Here is a 16351-nt window from a genome sequence, read left to right on the forward strand (position 1 = left end):
AAGACTGGTCAGCCCAGTGTGTTTTCATGCAAATGCCATTTAAACTACAAATTATCCCACTCGCTTCTTACCAACAAGAATTACAGCTGCCACAAGGCTATATTTGCAGAAAATATATAACAATTGCAAGTTATAAATCCCTGAATAACAAAATATAAAACGACTGTGAAACAATGGACGTACAGAATATTATTAACTTATTGACTATGAGACACGCACTAGGCCTACATGACAAAAGGCAGCACAAGGTACACTATAAAATAAAATAATAATAATGATGAATAATAATAAGATAACTTCTATTAGGAGTAATATATTACCTCAGATTATATATAGGCCTGTATTCTATGTTTTACAGAATCATCAACATTCACATATGTAACTATTCTTATTTTTTATATTTACACTGTGTAACATGCCATGCAATTTCCTACTGTGCAAATATTACTACTTAATGTGAAATAATATTTATAGGCTACATTTTTTCAATAAATATACTACACACTATGTGTGTATTTCAATTATCCTGTGCAACTATCAATCACAAACATACAGTATCGGTATCAATAACAGGTGTTTACTATCTATACAGATTTTGATTTATTTCATTTTTATTCTTTTATTTTATCCAATTCATGGATATTTTGTCCTAGTTTATCCTATTTTATCTTATCTTATCTTACCATTACTAGCATGGATTAAGTTTGTTGTGTTTTTGTTTTTGATTTTGTTTTTTTGATTATTTGAAGTGCACCGCCCTGTCTCTCTCATAAATAATGAACAGCCCCTGAAACCACAAGATTAACTTGTGATATATGAATATATATATATATATATATATATATATATATATATATATATATATATATATGACAAATGATGACAAATGTGGCAATATATGTATATGTAACATATTGTTGTTGGGTGAAGCAATCAGTTGCAGGTACACAGATCACAGATCACAAAATTAAAATAAAAACAACTGTTGCTGAGATGAGAAGTGAAATGAGAAGTGGCTATTGAATTGCTTGGTTTCTGTCCTGTTATGAACAGGTGTGATCCAGTAAAGACTGTGACCCAAAATTTAAATAATTCTGAACATATGTTTGTATGGAGGTGTGGGTGATGTGGCACTCAGACGTCAGACCGTCTGCTGATGTATGCTCCCAGAGGAACCAGAAGAGGGCAACCACTCACCGTCAAGATGCATATTTAGCCTCTCAATTGGAGACTGAATTTCAGAAGGCATCATGTTTTAAAAAAGAAAAAAAAAAGCCTAAAAGAATATATGCAACACGGCATTTATAATCGAAAGAGAATGTTGAATGTAAATAGACCTTAAATTATGAGAGAGGATTCCTTTGATTGCATTTCAGCCACAGTGAAGAGAGTCAGCAAGATGAAAGCGACTGACAGCGAGGGAGCTTGGCAAGAAGTAAAAAGTCAAAAGCTAAATCAAACTGGAAGCCCTTACTTCACAGGCACACTGTACATCATGGCATACCAGAAGACTCAAACATAAAACTTTTATGAATTAAATATATCCCACTTTTGAGATTACATGAATAAAAAATGCCACATTTGTCATATGCTCGCAGACTTATTTTTAGTGAGCTAAAGGGCAAATATGCATATCATTTTGGCCTTTGTGTTTTAATTCATTGTGTTCAAGGGCACAGGGGGAGATTGAAATTTGAAGCAGGGTGTTTGGGGCTCATCAAACACTGAATTTTCTGCATTCTGGTTATTTATTTATGCACCAGTTTGTGGTGTAAATGTCTTTAATTTCTTTCCGGGGGGTGGCTAATTTATATTTGATAAATATTTGTGGGAACATGTCCCCTGTGTCACAGTGAGCCATAAAACCTAATAAGTAAAAAGGTAATATTTTAGCCTTTGGGAGCCTGGATGAACAATACACTGACCCTCTGACAAGTCAGTAACTCTTCATTGTTACTCATTTCACTTCAGACCTGGGGTAAAGATCAGTGCCAAAAAGATTAGCCTGGGTAGAGGAGATGGAAGATGTTCAGAGGGAGAGGAGATGAAAGGTGACGGATGGAAGAAACAGGTGATAAAATGTGAGTCGGCAGGGAGAGAACAGGGAGTAAAAGGCTAAATGAGAGGGAGGTGAGAAAAGCAGAAAGGGGAAAGCAAAGGGAGGAATCAATACGCAAACTGGAGACTGTAGAGGAGACAGAGTGGGAATAAATGGAGGGGAACAAATGGTTTAAATTAAGAGAAGGTAAAAGGAGGAGAGGAAAAGACAAGATATGGCAGAGGAAGAGATGCGGAGGGGAAAGAGGTGGAGTAAAGAGGATCAAAGGCGAGGATGAATGGACAAAGAGGTGGAAAGAGGGCATAGAAAGGATGGGGGAAATTGAGGAACAGAGACGGGGGAGAATACAAGAGGTGGAGGAAGCGGGAGAGGAGATGAGGAGGAGGTGGGGTGGTGATGAGTCATCGCCAGGCTATCAGCCCTGGTGGGCCGAGTTGCTGTGGGGGTGGCAGTGTGACACATATGCAGAAGCACACGCGCACAGAGGGACGCCGGCCATCATGCTGCGTATACGTCTCCGCCCGCTGTGGAGGCGGGTGGAAGACAATGCAGGGATGCCACTGGGACATGCAGTTTACACACCCATGCACATGCAGCTCTGACACACACACACACACACACACACACATGCACATAATGATGATGGCTGAGCGAGGGGCCTCATTAAGACTCTGAGGATGGATGGATGGATGGTTACATACGAAGGGCAGGGGGATAAACAGTCAGTGCAGCTGTAGGAAAAAAACAGCTCTATGATACACTTCTTTTTGCATGTTTCACATACTATTTCCTTCATCATTCATATTTTATGAGCCGATGCATATGCAGAGGCGGATGTGGTATAAAAAAAGGAACAGTCAGAGAGGATGACATGCAGTATATTTTATATATCAAGGCATGATGTTGACATGTTCACTATAGTGCGGTGCTTCTCTTACTGAAGCACATACACAGAGAGCTAAATGGACTTTTAATTTTTAATTAATTGTCTCATCTAATGTGTTTGAACCTTTGAACCTGAGCAAACTGGCATGACTTATTCCAAGGACATAAGAAAAACACATCGATCAACTTTATAAGAAATGCCCCCACTGCCAAAAAAAGTAGGAAATTTGTAATTTCCCCCAAAAAATAAATAATGAGAAACAAGGAGACAACCTGACAATAGCTAAAATAAATAAATATACAATTATAATAATGACTCTTCAGGACATATTTTTCTTTTTTGTTGTGAATTTTCTAGTAATTTACTCTCTCTCTCTGTCTCTCTCTTCTTGTTCAGGTTATTTTTCTTGTCCCCTTATACTATTTTTTTTTTGCAATTTGTAAAAAAAAAAAAAAAAAAATACACACACACATCTTTTTTAAACAAATCAAACCAATTTGCTCAGGTGTCATAAGGTCTTAACTGCCTGTACAAGGCATCTAAACACAGCACAATAAAACTAATAGTCAATCCAGGTTTCAAAGGGTTAATGCAGCCTTTACTTAAAGCCGCGTATGAGTTCGATATGAAAGACAAGAGTCGTGTCATGTCTTGCACATGTGGTGTATTTACAATAGACATACTAGTTTACGTCGTATGCTACATAGGAAAGAAGGGGCAGACACCTCGCAATAAATCACTTCCTCTGTGACAGGCAAGCTCTCATCTCCTCACGTCTTCCCTTCAGTGCTGAGTCGATCTCAGAGTTGCCATGCCAACAGATTGGGGGATTCCTAATTCTGATCTAGGCCACTGGGCACACATATTCAGCACACATGCAACCAAACAAACACACAAGCACATTTTCTGGTGAGTGAAAAACTGTTTATCAATAGGTTGTATGTCATGGTGTCTCCCTGTTCTAATTGTGGCAGTGCGGTTTTAAGATCAATGGGTTTTTTTTGTTTGTTTGTTTTTTTGTGTGTGTGTGTGTGTGTGTGTGTGTGTGTGTGTGTGTGTGTGTGTGCGCGTGACTGAAAGAATGTGTGAATTAAAGCAGCTCAACTGTATCAGAGCAACCATCCAAACCTGCAGCATCAGCCCCAGCAAAGGCACTGACACACATAAGACACATAAAAGAACGACTCATCTCACCAGTGAAATTTGAAAATCTTTGTAGGAATATGTTTTTAATTTTTAAACTCTACATACATTCATACATCTCTCAATTAGAGGAGCAGACAGTACGTGTGTTAAATCTGTGTGTGTTTGTGTGTGTATGAAAGGGTCGCAGATTGGGGGGGTTCCAGCTGCCTTCAGCACACCTGCATATTTATTATGTGCTTACAAAAAGGTGATGGAGACACATAATGAGGGACAGAGAGCCTATTTAGACCTGGTATTAAAATGCATTTTGGTCATCAGAACACAAGCGGACAGTCGAGACATAAGGCTGCTCAAACCTGTGCCTATTATGCATCTCGAGCTGACCACTTGTGTCCTGCACTAATGATGAATGTATTCCTTGTTGGGAATGCATCAGGACACATTAGTGTTTATACTACAAAAGATATGTGGTTAAATGCCTGCCAGACCAACTCGGCAAGTGGTTTGAGTGACTGGATCACAACGTTTCTTGGTGGTTGTTTACACTTGTATTAAGCGCTGTCCACTATTATCGCATCACCCAAAAACAAATTCTAACGCCAGATGTAAACAGGGCCAGAGAGACAACATGGGCAGAAAGACACAAACTGAGTGTGTATACATGTCTGAAATATATAATGAGGAATAAATGAATGTTATGTACTTGTTGTTGACATGATCATCAGAGGTTACACAGAGAGTTTTTCCACCAAATAGGCCATATACACAACTCCCACATAAAAAGAGTTTAATTTACAAATTCATATTTTATATTTAAATGAGAGCTTAAAGTCCACTGTCAAGTCAGTCTGTAAACATTTCAACACAAATTCTTGCTGAAAATATATCTTTCTATGACAGGCTGCGAAGGTCCCAATGAAAAAACGCTGATAATCCTGCATGAAAAATCACATACACAGCCGTTTTCCTGATTACAATGAACATGCGTTTACTGACTTGTAAAAAATAAGTAGTTTTTGGTGCCCCTTGTGAGTGAGTGCATGTGTGTGATTGCAACTATGCTGCATGTATGTGTTCATACATTATGTATGCAAGTACGAGATGGAGTTGGTTAAGGATGAGTCTGTGTGTGTGCATGAATGATTCCATACATGAGCATGTTAGTACAGCCACATGTAGTATGTACGCATGTGCACATACACACTCTCGTATAGAATCACATAAACATAAGTGTGATTATGGATGTGTATCGGGCATGCATGTAACCCTGCATTATTGTGTGTGTGTGTGTGTGTGTGTGTGTGTGTGTGTGTGTGTGTATGAACAGATGACTATGTGTGTGCGAGTGTGTACGTGCTAGTCGCTGTCTTCTCTCTCCTGGGTCTCAGCCAGGGAGCTCTCATCAATCTTCTCCAGGCTCTCAGCACGCTGGATGCTGAGCTCAGACAGCGGGATGATGGGTAATGTAGTCTGTTCTGGGTAGAGCCAGGGCTTTAAGCCGGGGTTGTGTTTCTGCTTCCACTCTGAATACTTCAAACAGGCTTTGTTGATCTTCTTCATCACCTAAAAAGAAGAAAGTAGATGAACAACACAAGTCAGACAACATCAGTGTTGGGAAGGTTACTTTTGAAATATAACAGGTTGTAGATTACTAGTTAACCTGTTAAAAATGAATCAAGGGCAATAAAAATGAAAAGCCCTAAAAAAAATAAATAAATAAATAAAAACTGCAGACATATTGCGCTCAGATTTTTCTCAACAGCTTTGCTGACCCGTATTCTCCAAAAATATGCCAAAAGCAGGCATTTCTGCATGGCAAACAGATTTAAAGTAACAGAATGAATGTTTTGGTCAACATATAAACTTTTTACTGTTAAGGTTTTTTTAATATGTAACCCCTTTCTAAAGCCCAACATTTTGATAGTATTTTGACACAATTAATTATATACCATATATATATATTTCTCAGTAGCTGTAACTGTTGACAATTGAATTTATTTTGTACCTTGTTAAATGTAACTAGTTATTCCCCAGCACTGGATAACACATATTTTCTTTTTGGTTTTTTTTGTTGTTTGAAATGCTCCATCTATTGTCTATATTATTATCTTTGAGTGTGTGGAAAGTGCTTTATAAATAAAATGTATTATTATCATTACTTGAATACACTGCCCAGTGCTCAGATGCGGCACTGGACTGAACAGGGATGAAGAATAAAATTTAATATTTCATTAAATAATATTGTTGGTTTACAAAATTAAATCAAATGGAAATATTTTATATATCTCCATAATGGACTTTATTTTGAATTATAAATTAATCCTGACTTAAGAAATCTAGAAAACCCAAACTGAGAAATTCTTCTTGTATTTGTTGTGTTGAAGTCATTGCCAGTGTTATTTTCAGAGGGAATTGTGCTTCTTGCTGAACTGCTATTTTTTGACTGTCATCAAGGGGGTTGCTCCGACCCAGGCTGCTCTCCAGAGAATCTTTGCCCTATTTCAACACGTACACACACACCCTCAAACAGACAAACAAATGCTGGAAACTGCGTTTCTGGAATGTGTAGGAGAGATTATTGCTCACATTGGTTGTATAGGTGCCTATGGATCAACATCTCGCCAAACACCAGTGAGTTTTTTGGTGTGTTTCTATTATTATTTTTTTAAAATAATTTTGCTTTTTTAAATTTTTTTTTTATTTATTTTTATAATTTGGAGGTTTTTGGGGGTGCTTTTTTTATTTTGGGTTGTTGTGTCAGTGCAGGATTTATATATATACACACACAGAGTATATTCACAGTGTGACATTAATACTTCTGCTAAAGGAACTAAATACATTTTCCACCACTGCCAAAAACAAAGAATCTGTATTATTTTGCAAATGACTTACATTGGGAGCAAAGAAGTAGGAAGACTTGTTAACAACCCACTTGGGTAACGAACCTGCAAAGAGAGACAAAGTGAACAGACGAAGATGGGGGAAAGTATGCGAATGATGAGAGAGTAAAGGGGGAATAAGGGAATGGAGAGATATTAAAGCGGGAATCAAAGTTTGCTCTATTGTATGGCATTTAACCCAGGATCAAAGTGAAGCTTTTTAACTTGCTATTCACTGAAACACACATTAAAAACCAATGATTACAGACATTTACACAATTAACACTTGCATGAAAGAGTGGGACATTAAAGGAGTGAATTAGGGGGAAATAGGATTAACAGAGAGAAGACAAACTGAGTGAGGCCGCTGAGTGAAATAGACTCTGTCCTTCATATGGTTACTATGGCGACTCATTACAACATGAAGGCAAGGGAATGAATCATTCATTAAAACTGAGCATGCGTTAAGCACCTGTGTGTATGTGTGTGTGTGTGTGTGTGTGTGTGTGTGTCTGTGTTAGTTACCTCGTGGATCTACCTGGGCCATGTAAAAGAGGGTACAGTGGTTGCTTGGTCCCTGGCTCTGGATCATGTAGCCAGTCTGAATGGATACAGCTCGCACAAAGTCCTTTTTAGGAGGGTATTTCTGTAAAGACACGACACCAAACACACACACACACACACACACACACACACACACACACACACACACACACACACACACACACACACTTACTTACTTGTTGGAATTAACATACTTAGCCATTGCATGTACCAACCTTGAACAGGAGCCCTTTAAACGGCGACACAGGAATCACTTTTATTTTAAAAAATTCTTTATCTTTAAAGTCAAGATGAAATAACAAATGCCCTTTCACCTCTTTTAGGTAATTCCTTAGTCATATTGTGCACCTATTTAACAATATATGCTGAGCAAGCAAGCAAGACATTAGTAAAAAGTACAAGAAAATGAACTGAAAAACCCAAAACAAACTGAAACAAAAAACACGGGAAAGTAAAAAAAACAACACAAAAAAACAAAATCAATAAAAAAGCAAGGAAATTACCTGAAAATAAAGCGCTAAAAATAATAATAAATTCTGTAAAAATATTTTTTAATATTTTATTGTGCTAATTCTAAATTTAGTTCTCTTTACCCTCTCTAAAAACCACAAAAAACATGCAAATTTCTAAATCTAAAGGCACGACATTTCTTGCCATTTTGCTCATTGCCTTTTCCCAATGTTTCTGAACGAAATCAAACTAACTTTCTCAGGGTTTGCAGTTTAAGACCTTGTGAAAAGTGTGTGAATGCAGCTCAAGAAAGGTGACGGTGATCCAGGGTAATGCACAAGGCTGCTACCCTGTTGGTGTTACACTGTCGCAGCATTACTATGACCCGCCCACTTTTCAACGATCATATCCCGCCTGCCTATTTTACTCGGACACACCTCAGATACTGATACTTTCAAAATGCTGTTTCAACTGGACTGTAACTCTTTGTGTCCATCTGTCAAATGGTCAACATACTTTGTGCAGGGTGAGCATTGGGATTCTGTTGTGTTTGTGTTTTTGTGCTGCCAGTCAGTCTGATTTTCTGCTTCACGGTCATCTTTCTGATGTAAATCCAGTCCACACTACTCTGTGAATAACACAGCAGTAAAGACCCACTTCTCCACTGCTGGCTCCTTTGACTGTGTATCTAAGATAATTATTCATGATGATAAAGTACAGAACTGGTTAGCCTCTTCTAATTGGGACAGGCACACTGCAGAGCATTAAAGACACACAGAGAGGCAGCAACCTGAAGAAGCTTTATCAGAGAAGAGCTTCAGATAACTTCTTTATCTTTTCCCTTAAATTTGACTAACCCTGCACCTTTTTACTGGAAGGGTCCATCTGCTAATTTCTGAGAAGTAATTTATAATGTTCTGAGGTAATGTGATGGGTTTTTTTTTGTTAAAAGACACTAGAGGAAAATTGAAATATTACATGATGTGTCTTTCTACAGTGCTGACACATCAGCCATACCGGAAAACTCTGAATCTTATGATCTTATCATCAGTCAATTTGTTAATTGACTGATCATTTACTTGGCTTTGTGTTTTGGCTGTTAGTCCGACAAAACAGAGTCATCACTTTAGGCTCTGGTAACTCACAACGGACATTTGTTATTTTTTGACTTTTATAGATTTAACAAACAATCAACAAAACACAGAGTCTACTCTACAGCCACGCTGCACTTACTGAAGGCAAAGCTGTGCTTTGAGCTAGCGTTAGATGTATTAAAAATGTACAATGATTACCATGTTCATCAACCTAGTTTAACATCTTAGCATTTTAATATTTGCGAATTAGCACCAAAAACAGAGTACACCTACAGCTGAGGCTGTGGTGTACTCTGTACTCTGAAGTGTTGCAGGTATTTAAAAAAAAAAAAAAAAAATCTCCCAATTCAGTGAGCTTCATCCTCTGGGTACTATGGAAGCCCGTTTTTACAAGTGTTATGGAAAAAAGTCGAGTTAGTATCTAAAAAAAAAACCCAAAACATCAGTATAATAACATAATGAGCTAGCATTGCAAGATGAATATCTCAAAAGAATAACTAACTTACCTTGTTTCTCAAAATAATGATTTGATTTTCAAAAAATCAGTAATGATGTATCTGAATAAGGAGTTAACAAAATGAGTTACTATCTTAAAATGAATATCTCCAAATAATGACGACTTATCTCAAAATGAGTTAATATTTTAAAAAATAATGACATATTATCTCAAATATTGAGTTATTATTTTAAAAACAAAGAGTTAGTACCTCAAATTAACGATTAACTCATCTATGAATAATGAGTTATTATCTCAAAATAATAAGTTAGTGTCTAAAATAATAAGTTAGGATGCAAAATAATGATTTACTTATCTCAACACTGGGAAACTGTCTGAAAAACAAGAAACAATACTGAGTCAAAAGTCTGAGAAAGTTTCTCATTATAATGACTTACAGGATCGTTTTTTTAGATCACACTGGCGGAAATGTGCTTCTATAGGGGACCATGAATATGTGTACATCCACCCAATAGTATCACTGCCATCCCTGGAGCCACGCTGCCATTGTGGCTCAATAGATCAACTGACAGAGTAATCATTAGTATTCATTAGCTGTAGCCCCAGTATAAATTTATCAATATCACTGGAAAGAACAAGTTGACTTAGTTACACAGGGGCAGCTGGATCTCAACAGCTTATTGCTGAAGATATATGAATGCATGACTTAAAAAAAAAGCAGTTATTAGTCATGGGAAAGAGTGCAGATGAATATAGTATCAAATACAGAAGTGGACTGACTTTTGGCAGTAGGTGTCTGAACTCAACACTCTACTAAAGATCCCCTTGAGCTGCACTCCACAAGTTGAGCTCTCAAATTCAGCTGATTATACAGAGTGACCTTGGCTAATTAAACACAGCCATGCACACACACGCAGAACATAAACACACGCATAATGTCTATTATGTTAGAAACCACTTATTGATGGAGGAATGCGGAAGGGGACGCGGAAGTCAACAGCTAAGAGTCACATGAGAGGTCTTATCCTTTAGTAAACATTTCATTAGTGATTGAAACTGAGAAACAGAGAGGGAAAAAGAGACTGAGGGGAAAGACCGAAAAAGTAACAAAGACAGAGAAGAAAAGGAAAATGAGACAGAAAAGGCTGGAAGTCAGATCACGAGAGTTACATGGAAACTATTACTCCGTTATTTGATGAAGTGATGGCCAGAAAATGAATCAGCGACTATTTGATATCTGATTTATCAAATACGTCATTTTTCTGACAAACGTTATCTGATTTCAGCTTTCAAATTGTGATGATTTGCTTGTCGTTGTCAAATGCAACAGTAAACTGAATATCTTCTGGTTGTAGAAGAAATTTTTCACCATTTTCTGACATTTTCTAAACAAGATAATCAGTTCCTGGAGAAAAAATCAGCAGATTAATCAATACTTAAACTAATTTGATGTTGAAGCTTTTGAGGGATGGCAAGTACAAGTTTTAACACAGGATAGATTTTGTCCTCCTTCGGACAAGAAACGGAGAAATACAGCCGAACTAAAGGCTGAGGTTTTGGGCCTGATTCCAAACTGAAAGTCACTCACATGGTCTGGGCATTCTCTAATCACTCGGTTTGTTTTACTGCCGTTTGGCATTCAAATTACTCAAGTTCCTGAAAAGCCCGACTGGAGGCTGAACTAAAAACAATGTATTCAACAGGATCCATTTAGCTAAACTGAAGCAGTGCCAGCACACAGTACATCTATCATCCTCCCAGGTAAAAGCAGGAGGTACGGGCAGTGTTCTCTCTTTGGAAAGGTGCCTAACTCTCTTTACTTCCAGGATGCACTGGTTGTTTTAACTGACTGACTCACACACACACAGCTTTGTATTGCTGCCTTTGCACAAATATTGAAGGATTTCTGTTCATACAGCACAACGCCCTTAAGCTTGAATCAACCGTGTCGGCTCACCTAATGTGCACTCATTTCAAAACAGGCCATTTGTTTCACAATGCACCTTTGAGCACATACACGTACAGTTCTACAGAGGTGAATGAACTCGGCCTCAGCCGAGCACTTATAAGCCCTGTGTGTGTTTGTATGTGTGAGCGTGTACTCACGGCATGTTTGACAGAGTAGTTCATGATGATGTAATCTTTCCCGATTGGCAGCCAGGAGCGAAGCGTGATGACATCGCGGTTCCGAAGAGGACTTGGACAATGCCCTGTTAACACACAAGGTAAATGTGATGAACAAAGCACTGGGCTGTGGATAAATGTGCACTTTGTGTGTGTGTCTCTGCTTCTCTTCTCAAATCATATTACTGACAACTGAATGCTTCCTGTAAAGAGCATGTTTACACTTACATGCGTAGTAACCAACATCCGCATTGACCGTAAGTTTCCCGATATCGAAGGTCTCGATGACATTTTTGTCCCATTTTTTTCTGTATTCAATGTCATGGAGAACATCGTACATGGTCTCAGCTGAAACATCCTTACAAACCATCCGACACTGAGAAGGAGAGACAGACAGAGAGAGACAGGTAGATATTAGAACAAAGTTCTTTGCGAAAATTACATGTAAACTTCAAGATATTGATACACTCTCTGACCAGATTAAAATGCAACATCTACTTGGAGGAAATGTGTCACCACCACAGAAGCAGCAAGATATGTCAGTGCACGTCACAGCCTAAAAAACAACCAACACAACACATAATAGCTGACATTCATCTCCCCACAGCTTACACTCAGTCTTTTCATTTATTACTCTCATTTTACTTTTACTTTATTATTTATTTTGAATTAATGTCTTGTTAATTGTTTCTTTGTTGATATGTATGTAAGAGATAGAAAGATAGATATATATAGAGAGAGATAGATGGACCTGTATATTCAGTATTTGTGATGTATGTAATATGTGTAAAATGTTTTGTTTTGTGAACTGCTTTGGAAAAAACATTTTTGTTCATGCTAATAAAGCTATTTGAATTTGACAGTGTTCATTTTTAGGCAAAAAAGAACATGTGCAGAGCTAAAATAGTTAAACCTATTAGATTTACTGAGTTTAAAATACATTACCCATGCTATTGCACTGGTCACGCGAAAACATTTCAGAGCTTTATCCAATGCAAGCTAAGAGGTAGGAAATCCATTAGATTTTAATGAGGCTGCATGCCATAAATTCACACTGAAGTACTGTGCTGTTGTGAGGAGAGCTGCAGAGTTTGTAACTATTCATACTGCTCGAAACAAAAACAAACCCTGGTGAATACATCAAAGACGAGAACAAAATTCAACATCCATACTTAACGTGATGTGCAAACAGAACAAATAAACCAAGAAGACGTGTGTAAAAACAAGTGTTGAGGGATCCTGCACACACTTGGTTTGAAAGAAACACTCACACACACACACACACACACACACACACACACACACACACACACACACACACACACACAACTGCCAACTGACGTGTAAACGATTAGACATCAGATGGTCAGAGAGTATTAGTGTCAGAGAGCGGAGACACAGTATGTGTGTGTGACAGAGAGAAAGAGAAAATTAGGAGAGAATCAAGAGACAGGCCACTAACCACAGATGAGTCATTACTAGACCTGAGCTCTTAAATGGAAAACAACACAGTACAGGACAGATACACACACACACACACACACACACACACACACACACACACACACAAAAAGAGTCTGTCAGATGCTCTGTGAGAGTGAAGGGGTAGCAGGGTCTGATTTCCCCTAGAATCCCTTAAATAAATTATAGGGATAAATTTCAAAGCAAAATCAGAGGGATTATACATCCATACATGTTAATGTGGACCATGTATGGTTTAGTCGTGTATCACAGCTTATTAATGAAACCATAGGGACTCCTGCCTATGTCAGTTTTGAAGCAGATGGCACGGCGCATACATTACTACCTATCTAAAGAGAGGTGTGCAGCCCTGGAGTAAAGCCGTTACTACAGTTACAATTGTTTGGGGAAAATTGGGAATTAGTCTTAAAATAACAACAACAAAGACGGACAGGGCCATGGAGGATAAGAGACGCAACGAGACATTAAGAGCAAGTGAGAGGCCAAGAGAGAGTGATAGAAAAAACAGAGCCAGAAGAGTAAATGAGAAAGAAATGGACCGAGGGTGGTTATCTGTCCCAGATGATTTTAACTCCCATTACAAATCAGTCCAGGAGGGTTAAAACTTAATTTTCTTTCTCTTGTTCCCTGAGGGCTTCTTTAAAGAAAATGATCACCAACTGTACTCTACATTTGGCTGTTAGGCTCTCTTTGGTGTTTGCACTTGCCATTAAAAATGTGTTATCTGAAGAGCTCATTCAGATACGGATCTGCAAAATCCTTTACTAATCACTGAGTAACAATAACATCTTATTCAAGAGTAAAAAGACATGACTAAGGGTTTGCAGCCATGCTAGCAGCATTGTGAGGCTGTTTATAGAATCAATGTTAAGTATGATAGCATGCTAACATTTGTCAGGCTGTTCTCATACACTATACATACGTAAAGTAATGCACAAGAATTTGTATATAGTCCCTGTAATCACGACCCAGTAATCTCTGTATAATCAATGTGCCAATGGAGGTGAAGAAGGAAATAGTACAAAGAGTGGATCTCTGGATAAGTTAGTCGTTTGGGGTGGATGGGCCAAACAAACACAAGACTTAAACCCAGGAGACTGGTAACTGTGTCCATGTGTCTTTCCCTAAACCTAATCTACATAACTTTATTTGCCTTAAACCTAACCAATGTACATTTCAGCTAAGTCTGTAACTTAACATTGAGTATCTATATTGACAATGCTTCTTTCTCTAAACCTAACCTACGTAACTTTACCTGCCTTAAACGAAATACCATTACTTTAAGTATACAACTTTACGTACGTATCTTGACGACACCCAACCGTGGTTCTTTTTCTAAACCCAGCCTACCTAACTTTACTTTCTCAAACCTAACCTACATAACTTTACTTGCCAAAAACTTAACTTATGTACCTATATGTTAAGTATGCAACTTTATGAGAAGCATGTAACTTCACGATGCGCAACCATGTTTCATTGAAAAACGTCTGTCATTTCATATTATGCTATGTATTTTATTTGGTTTACATCATCTGATAATGCTTTGCGTCCATCCGTTTAGTTTTCCCCTCTCTCTCCTATGGCTCTCTGCCTCTGACAGACACACACACACACAAAGCAGGGCTTTAACAGAGCTCCAGACCTCAACAAACTAGTCACATTTTGTGCCCAAGGAGCACCAGTGCGACTTACAAATACTATTAATCTGAGAACTGGAGAGCTGCTAGTTTGTTTCCAGATCACAGTGGACTAATCCTCATACCGCGGGTACAGTTTAACTGTCTGAAAATGCTACCATCCAACTGTTGGCTAAAGGCTTCAAGTCCATGACAAATCAACAATACCAGCCCAAGACAAGCCAGGTCCTTGAAAATATAAGCACTTTGGATTTCAGTTTGTTTTATTTAATTATAACAGTACTTTATTTAACTTTATATTTTTCATTATTTAACATTATAACAGTATTTTATTAAACTTTATTACATAAATAGTTTATGTAACTTTATTTTATAGCAGTAGCTACTTTATTTGTAACTGTTTATTAAATATTTTCTTTTAGTAGTTGTTGTAGTTTAGAAGAGATTTCAAAACATTGATATATATATCGTGTATCATGATAAAGCCTAATGATATCATGATATTATTTTACATTCATGGGGCTCTTATTTGTTTGATATCCTACATACTGTATGTGCATTTCTGTTAAATATTATACTAACCCTTGCAGTAGAATACCTTATATTTGTTGATTAATATTGGACCAACCACTCCATAGTCACCAGAAATTCACCATTTCAGAAACTGTTTTCAGGCCCAAAATTTGTTAACTGTCCAGGGACCAGATATCATTCTAACAATCAGGCTCCCATTTTGGGGTCCAACCCACTATCTTGAGGAACATTATTTTACTATCTCTAGATCCAAATAGGTGTACAACAATATCAGTGTACACTGTATGTGAGAGTTAGGCTCACTTGCTGTGGGAATCCATTTAACTTTTATAGCCCTTAGACATTGGCAACAATCTCACAGGGCTTCACAATCAGCCACACTCTGGAAAAAAAGCAATTGAAAGTGCTACATTGAAGTGACATCTTCCAAAACACAGACCCTCACTGAGAACAAGGAAATGAAAATTGTGTGCACGGAGCAGGTAAATACAGACTGAATGCTGAGAACAAAATCACATAGAACTGACAAAAAAAACATGTGAATGACTGAATAAGGTATCACCTAGTTGATCTTCTGGTTATTTTAATCAAAAGCATCATAGAAGCTAATTTATGGTTCTGTTTAGGAGGCAGATTGGCACACTGAATTCACCTGTATGCTCTCAGTGTCCCCGTTATAAGATACATCTGTACAGTCTAATCCAATTCGATACAACTGTTCAGCCATAAAATCTATTTTTATGATGCCTATAATGTTCAGTTTTGTTGACAATGTCATAGATGTGTAAATTCAATTATTTGTTTATGACTGAGGTCATAGTTAAAGGTGGAGCTGTACTAGATAGCATTATATTGAGAGATGTTTCTTTTTTAGTAGAACATTAGAAATGATCTTAATGCAAGGCAGTTTAATACCACAGTGTAATACCTACATGACAGTGTCACAATCACAAAAACTCACAGGGCTTTACACATTGAATGTATAACGCCATTATAATGTACTGAATTTTGACAAGCTATAAATTGATGAGCCTAAATT

The 16351-nt window shown here is 37.6% G+C and overlaps 1 protein-coding gene across 2 annotated transcripts in view; it reads right to left on the reverse strand.

The window, feature by feature from the left end:
• Positions 1 to 4147: 4147 nt before the first annotated feature.
• The window catches only part of stard10 (StAR related lipid transfer domain containing 10), a 50328-nt gene continuing 38124 nt past the window's right edge, over positions 4148 to 16351 (reverse strand). For both annotated transcript variants that reach the window (XM_088078842.1, XM_088078843.1), the window contains 5 exons: positions 11888 to 12035; positions 11642 to 11745; positions 7496 to 7616; positions 6984 to 7036; positions 4148 to 5654 (listed from right to left, as the gene is read on the reverse strand). In XM_088078842.1, coding sequence (XP_087934968.1) covers positions 5448 to 5654; positions 6984 to 7036; positions 7496 to 7616; positions 11642 to 11745; positions 11888 to 12035 — 633 coding nt within the window. In that variant the 3' untranslated portion in view covers positions 4148 to 5447. The remainder of the gene's footprint in view (positions 5655 to 6983; positions 7037 to 7495; positions 7617 to 11641; positions 11746 to 11887; positions 12036 to 16351) is intronic.

Source organism: Plectropomus leopardus, chromosome 6 (genome assembly GCF_026936395.1).
Source record: "Plectropomus leopardus strain MGB_pleo_1.0 chromosome 6, ASM2693639v1, whole genome shotgun sequence".
Taxonomy (NCBI): Eukaryota; Metazoa; Chordata; class Actinopteri; order Perciformes; family Serranidae; genus Plectropomus; species Plectropomus leopardus.